We start from the raw sequence: 7322 nt of genomic DNA, 5'->3' as shown, positions 1-7322 counted from the left end.
ATATCTGATAAGGGGTTAATATCCAGAATATATAAGGAACTTGTACAGCTCAACAACAAAAAAACAAATAACCCAATTAAAAAATAGGCAAAGGACTTGAATAGACATTTCTCCAAAGAAGATATACAAATGGCCAATAAGCAGAGAAAAGATGCTCAGCATCACTAATCATTAGGGAAATGCAAATCAGAACTACAATGAGATATGACCTCACACCCATCAGGGTGGCCATTGTCAAAAGAATAGAAAATAACAAGTGTTGACAAGGATGTGGAGAAGTTGGCATTCTTATCACTGTTGGTGGGAATATAAATGGTGCAACTATTATGGAAAACAGTATGGAGGTTCCTAAAAAAACCTAAAAATAGAATTACATATGATCCGGCAATCCCCCTTCTGGTATATATCCAAAAGCATTGAAAGCAGGGTCTTGAAGAGACGTTTGCACATCCGTGTTCATAGCAGTGTTATTCACAATAGTCAAATGGTGGAAGCAACCCACATATCCTTTGACAGATGAATGGAGAAAGAAAATGTGATATATACATACAATGGAATATTATGCAGCCTTAAAAAAGAAGGAAATCCTGTCACGTGCTACAACATGGATGAACCTTGAGGACATTATGCTAAGTGAGATAAGCCAGTCACAAAAGGATAAATACTGTGATTCTACTCATATGAAGTATCTAACGTAGTCAAAATCATAGGAACATAAAATAGAAAGGTGGTTGCCAACAGCTGGGGACAGGGAATGGGGGAATTAGGGTTTAGTGGGTATAGAGCTTCCGTGTTGCACGATGAAAAAGTTCTAGAAATTTGTTGCACAACAATGTGAAAACACTTAACACTGTTGAACTGTACACTTAAAAAGGATTAAGATGGGGCCGGCCTGATGGGGTTGGCCTGGTGGCGCAGCGGTTAAGTGTGCATGTTCTGCTTTGGCAGCCTGGGGTTTGCTGGTTCAGATCCTGGATGTGGACATAGCACCGCTTGTCAAGCCATGCTGTGGCAGGCGTCCCACATAGAAAGTAGAAGAAGATGGGCACGGATGTTAGCTCAGGGCCAGTCTTCCTCAGCAAAAAGAGGAGGATTGATGGCAGATGTTAGCTCAGGGCTAATCTTCTTCCAAAAAAAAAAAAAATGGATTAAGATGGTAAGCTTAATGTTATTTTTTTACAATAATTAATAATAATAAAAGGAACCAACTGTTGATACATGCAACATGGATGAATCTCAAAGGCATTAGGCTTAAGTGCAAGAAGCCAGGCTCAAAAGACTGCATATTGTGTGATTCCATTGATGTGACATTCTGCAAAAAAAGGAAAACTATAGAAACAGAAAATAGATCAGTGTTGTCAGGGGCTGGGACAGGCGGAGGGTTGACTAAGAAGGAGCACGGAGTGGTAAAATTGTTCTATATCTTGATTGTGGCTGTGGTTACATGACTGTATGTATTTGTTAAAACTCATAGAAGTGTACACCAAAAAATATGTACATTGATGCATGAGAAAAACATGCACACCAAAAACCATACACAAAAATTATACTGTATATAAATTATCCGTTAATAAAGCTGACTAAAAAGAAACGTGGAGCAAATGAGCAAATTGTTAGCATCTGAAGAATCTTGGTGCAGTGCACAGTAGCCTTCTTTTTTGTACCCTTCATTGTGAGTGAAATGTTTCAATCTGAAAATAACAAAACCAAGACTGATTGTTAAAAAGCCAACTGGTTTATTCAAACCGCAGTATGGTCCAATAATAGGCTGCAAGTTTAAAGTTGTCTGGTAAACAAAGAATTCTTATTTCACTCCTGTCAGCATATGTCAGTGACTGTATTTATTACTTCATTTTCAGAAAAGGTCAAGCTTGTAAATTTGAGACTGTTGAAGAATGTGTAGTCTGCTCAAATAGCCCTCCTGCCCCCATAAAGTTTCAGAAAACCTTTGACGAAGAATACAGTGCCTGGTGGTGGGCCAGGCATACGGGGACGGGAGGAGGAGAGAAGTCCAGGGCTATTTTCTTCTGGGTGTTGATTTACAAATCAGTTACTGGATTCATCACTTCAGTCAAAACAGCAGAGTCCATCCTTGGTCCTCGCATAGCCTCGATCTCCCCTCCCTGCGGCGCTGAGCAATTCCTTCATAAAGCTTGATGATTCTGCCTCCCTATGTGTAAAATATTTGGCTCAGATGAATAAAGATGGATGCATATACTTAATTATAGAAAAATTGGATACCTAATTTTAGACAGGTTAGAAGCCATGACTTTATTAGCAATAATAACAACAATAATAACCAATTCACCCCAAACCACACCAAAGACTAAGACAGAGTGGCTAATACTCCCTTGTAAAGTCAGCCTTAGCTATTTTTCCACCCAACTACTCCTATCTTTGGTTTTTCAGACTCCTCATAGGCAGCAGTGTCCAAGAGCAGAATTCTAAAATGCTGAATTGTCTTGATTCCTCCCATTGTTGGCACAGACTATAAGGAAATGAGAATGCCAATAATCCTAAAGAAACAGATGGACATTTTTAATCACAAACATTCACTCACAATCCAAATGCTGTGGTTTTGGACAAAATATGGAAATAGATCTCAGCCTCTCCTTGTATCGTTCCATCCTAACGAGGGAAACGGCCAAGGCCGAGGGAGAAGAGAGTGAAAGAATCCCCTGGCTTGAAAGGTGAAAAAAGGCTGGTGAAAATGGGTCACCTGTGAAATGAAAAGTTTCAGTCTTCCCAAGGATTGCAAAACCGATCTGAGTCGATGCAATCCTCATGTGCATTTCATAAGATGTTGTAAAATTACTTTTGGGCCATCTACCCAGTGTTTGAGATTGGTCGAAAAGGGTGGTGAGATTATTTCCCAAACCACAAAGATGAAAATGTTGGAGTGAAGGACACTTTATCAAGATTGAGTCCAACAGCCTAAAATTTCACAACAGAAAATAGGACAAAGTGATTCACAGATATTAAGGAATACAAAAGAAAGTAGAGGCCTGGAAGTAAAGAGAAGGTTTAAAACAACAACAGTAAGTCCTGGATTTAGAAGTTATGAGATGAAGGTTTGGAAAAAAAATATATGTATATATATTTTAAGGGAAGCATTGTATCACTTAATAAAAGTGGTCCAAAATTTCAATCAGACGTTAAAGCAATCCTTTGGAGAAAAAAATTTGGAAATATCTGTATTACTGGTTTGAGTGATCCAATTATATTTTTATACATTTTCTCTGGAGTGCCACAGGAAGATGCTAAAGATGTCACTTTGATGATTTAGATTTGCTATATAAATTTAATAAATTAGGTATATATACTGTTTTGGCATTCTTCTGAATTGTGTAAATGTGTTTCTTAAATAAATATCATGATATGTTTAAGTATTTTAACATCTACTTCTGAATTGTAAGGAGATTAACTGTCAAAGGTATAGCCAAAATCCCTGAGCTGGAGTACCTTATAAATTAGCCAGTTTAGAATGGAAGTGCTTTCCTACTAAGTCTTGTGGTCTCCGTGTCATTTTGTAGAGTTACAGTAGATTTGCTTTGTTTTTTTCCTTTTAAGACGTATAAATCATTCTACTTAATTTTTGTCAATGTTTTTGTCTGTAAAAAAGTCGTGTTCATTTGTCCCCTTTATCACAACACGGTGAACAGAAGTTATCTGGCCGCCTCCTGCGATGCATCTTAAAACAAAAAAGACAAAGCCAGCGTGGACAGGGTGTGGGACAGAGAAAATTCAAGGATGGTGATGTCATCTCTGTGCTTCTTCAAAAGACCCTATTTAGTAGCTTTAGGAGAGGAGTTCCCAAATTTCCGTCCCCCCACCGGTTGCGTCAGGACATTTGTTAAAAACATTGATTCCTGGATCCTGCTGTAAGACTCAGTGAATCAGAATCCCCTGAGATGTAACCTGCACATTCGCACTTTTTAAACAAGCGTCGCAGTCCGCGAGCGTTGCACCAGAGGATCTCACAACCCTCGGTCTCCACTGGACTCACACTGCGCATGATCCCACTCCCTCATCCCGGGCCCTCGTCTCCGCCCCTCGTGACCGGTCTCACCCAGGCCCCGCCCCCTCACCGGCCGTCTCTTTCTGCCCACTTCGCCCAGGCCCCGCCCCCAGCCCCTGCGGTCTCGCGAGGCCTCGAGGGAGCCTTCCCGTAATGCCCCGCGCCCGGCCGCCGCGGTTACCTGGCAACGCGCGATTCCCCTGCATCTGGGCGCGCAGGTTTCGGCGAGGTGATGGGGTCGCGGGGCCTCCAGCCGCTCTTGCTCGTGCTCCTGGACTGCTGGGCCTCTGGGAGCGCCCAGGCCGGGGCCACCTCCGCGGTGACGACGGAGGGCTTCAACTCTGCGGAGCCAGCCGCGACGACTCTCTGGCCCGCCTTGTCGCCTGGGCCTCCCGAGACCCCCAGAGCCCCTCGGCCCTCCTCTGGCCCCAGGCCCACCCCGGTCACGGACGGTGGGTACCAAGTGCCAACTCCTGAGGATCCACAGTAATCCAACCTGGAGTGGGTAGCCCGGGTGAGGATGTAATAATAATGATAGTTAACATTTATTGAACACTTACGTGTGCAGGCATTGCTAAGTGTTTCATAGGCATGAATTCTCTCAACAACTCTGAGAGGTAGATATTATTATCCCTGGCATACAAATGAGAAAACTGAGGCCCAGAGAGTGTAAGTGGGACAATATCAGTTCTTTGAAAGTACTTGCAGTGGTCCTGGACGACATTAATGCTAAAGGTAATAATGAATGAATCCTTGCAGCTTTGCAGCTGAAGACAAAATCGAATCGAAAGTTTCTAGACAGTTGTGGAAATTAAATGCATAGGATGCATTAAACTTTTCACTTACCAAAAAAGAAGTGCCAGAAGTCTAGCTTACAAAATGTGACTAGATAAGGCCCTTGTCTGTTGACTTGAGTTATGAAAACTCAGGATTCTGCCTGTGCTGAGTTGAAAGTGGGAAGGTATGGGGTAAGGTGTTGTGCCCACTTCGTAGGATTCATCTTTAGGGATAATTAACATATTTCTCGGAAAGTGATCTAAACCTGGAGTTACGCATTTAATGAATATTTTATAGTCTGATTTGACATTGCTGACTTCCAGCGATGTCTGTCTGTGACCCTGAGATTGAGTGCAAAATTCTGTGAATATGCATTTTTCTGAGGTGAGGGTTCATAGCAGTCAGCAGTTTCTCGAAAGAGTTTGTGATCTTAAAAATTCTAAGTCCACTGACTGTAACCTCAGTAGGTATGCAGTATTTTTTATCGCTTCTTACGAGAAAGAGATCTTTTCTTAAATTGAATGAAGCTGGGGCCGGCTCTGTGGCTGAGTGGTTAAGTTCGCGTGCTCCGCTGCGGCGGCCCAGGGTTTGGATCCCGAGCGCGGACATGGCACCGCTCGTCAGGCCACGTTGAGCATCCCACAACTAGAAGGACCTGCAACTAAGATATACAGCTGTGTACACGGGGGGTTTGGGGAAATAAAGCAGAAAAGAAAAAAAGATTGGTAGCAGTTGTTAGCCCAGGTGCCAATCTTTAAAAAAAAAAAAAAAAAGAGGAAGATTGGCAACAAGTTGTTAGCCCAGGTGCCAATCTTTACAAAAGAAAAGAATTGAATGAAGCTCAGTATTAGTAAATAGAAAGTCGTTATTGGCTGACGTCCTGAACTGTGGGACTTAACCTGAGTTACTGAACCATTGTTTCTCCAAAGGAGCTCCTTTATAAATTATGAGTAGTCTGAAAGAAAAAGTACAGAGAAATATATTCACTATTTCAATATAGACATTAACAAAACTCTGTTTTATATTTAAACTTCATTTGATGGATTAGTAGGGAAGTTAAATCAGTAATAAATTGGACAGAAAATAGCAGAGTCTTTCAGGGCCCAAAATTCTCTAAGGTTTTTGGACTGGGTTGTCTTTTATCCATGTAAATATTCCATCTGTTAATCCACTTTATCCCCAGAAGGAAGCTATTCTTGAAGCATCATTATTAGGGCATGTGTTCAGGGCTTTTTTCCAGTGTGTGTGTGTGGGGGGGTCAATTTTCACTTAGCTTCATCTTTTTTAAAGGATCCCTCCTTACGCCTGTGAAAGTAATGGTAATAAGCGACAGCTGGCGTTTATTAATTGCTTGCTGTGTAGCAGGCACTGTGCTAAGCATGTCATCTATGATGTATCTCATCTAATCCTCATAACTGTATGGTGTGGGTTATCCCCATTTTGCAGGTAGGTGAATTATCTGCCTGATTTTGGGTCACAGCCCTGGTATGTGTTGGAGCAGGAGGCTGGCTCTGAGTGGAGAACTGGACAGCCATTTGCAGAATGGGTTGCAAAGGGAAGAGAAGAGTGATAACTTTCATCTTGAATCCGCTTTGTTCCGTAGTACTCTGCTCTGTGAGCCAGGAGTGTAGGCATAAGAGGTGTGCAAGAGCGGCTGAGTGCTACTTAGACCCTGCAACTGCTGGACAGATGCTTGTTGGCTGATCAAATACTCGTTTCCTGGATAGAGATCTTTCTTTCCTAAGTGGGGTTATTAAACACTATTGCTTTGTCCTTAGTGGTCTTATAGCTTACCTACAAGGGTTTGAAGTTTTAGAAAACAAATCAAGATTACAATTTTAAACGCATGAGGCAGGGAGCCAGAACACTATTTTTTACGTTAGCGTGTGTTACGTTGTGTTATTTTACTAAGCACGTGGAGGAGGCCTGGCTACAGAGAAGCACGTAAACTTAAGGGGGACAACTTTTGTATCTCAGACTGAGAAAGGTTTGTGTATTTCTTGACAAAACATTCCCCTTCTCCTCACACGCTTCTTTCCCGAGTATGTTATTGTACCTTTTCTGAGCTACATTTTTCTAAAACTCACTTTTATTGTGAAATCATTCATACAAGCAAATAAGAATGTTGTATGGACTCTCTACCAGCATTTGCTCGAGATCCTTGTTTTGTTTTTGCATGAAATCCTTTTTTGAAAAGAGAAAAAAATTACATTGGTGCACTGATCTTATTCCCTCCCTCCCAGCAATAATGACTGCCATGAATTCAGTGTTTACCATTCTCATGCTCTATTATTTCTTTAAAAGAGTTTTTTTTTTCCCTATTTGCCAGAATAAAATAGAGAATTAAAAATCCAGATAGTCATCATCATTAAAAATTAAAAGTGCTGTGTAGGGAGAGTCCTACTCCTCTCCATGCTTTATTGTCTAAATTACCAAAGATGTTGCTAGGACCCCAAGTACAAAGCACTTGAGCTGGTTTGATTCTTGGCCAATAGCGTGCGAATGTGGGCTTAGCTTCAAAGCTGCA

At 41.5% G+C, this 7322-nt stretch overlaps 1 protein-coding gene and 1 long non-coding RNA gene across 4 annotated transcripts in view; one reads left to right on the top strand and one right to left on the bottom strand.

Moving 5' to 3' along the window:
• Positions 1–1719: 1719 nt before the first annotated feature.
• The window catches only part of LOC111774654 (uncharacterized), a 6661-nt gene continuing 1058 nt past the window's right edge, over positions 1720–7322 (bottom strand). The window contains exons 2-3 of the long non-coding RNA XR_002809736.2: positions 4200–4514; positions 1720–2170 (exon numbers count right to left, since the gene is read on the bottom strand). This is a non-coding gene — a long non-coding RNA (uncharacterized lncRNA). The remainder of the gene's footprint in view (positions 2171–4199; positions 4515–7322) is intronic.
• The window catches only part of TCTN1 (tectonic family member 1), a 27682-nt gene continuing 24610 nt past the window's right edge, over positions 4251–7322 (top strand). For all 3 annotated transcript variants that reach the window (XR_011420825.1, XR_011420826.1, XM_023647158.2), the window contains exon 1: positions 4251–4470. Coding sequence is in view for 1 of the 3 variants with exons in the window: in XM_023647158.2 (XP_023502926.1) it covers positions 4251–4470 (220 nt within the window). In the remaining 2 variants the exon portion in view is untranslated. The remainder of the gene's footprint in view (positions 4471–7322) is intronic.

The sequence above is a fragment of the Equus caballus genome, chromosome 8, assembly GCF_041296265.1.
Source record: "Equus caballus isolate H_3958 breed thoroughbred chromosome 8, TB-T2T, whole genome shotgun sequence".
NCBI classification, from domain to species: Eukaryota; Metazoa; Chordata; class Mammalia; order Perissodactyla; family Equidae; genus Equus; species Equus caballus.
This window is presented reverse-complemented; position numbering and strand designations above follow the sequence as displayed.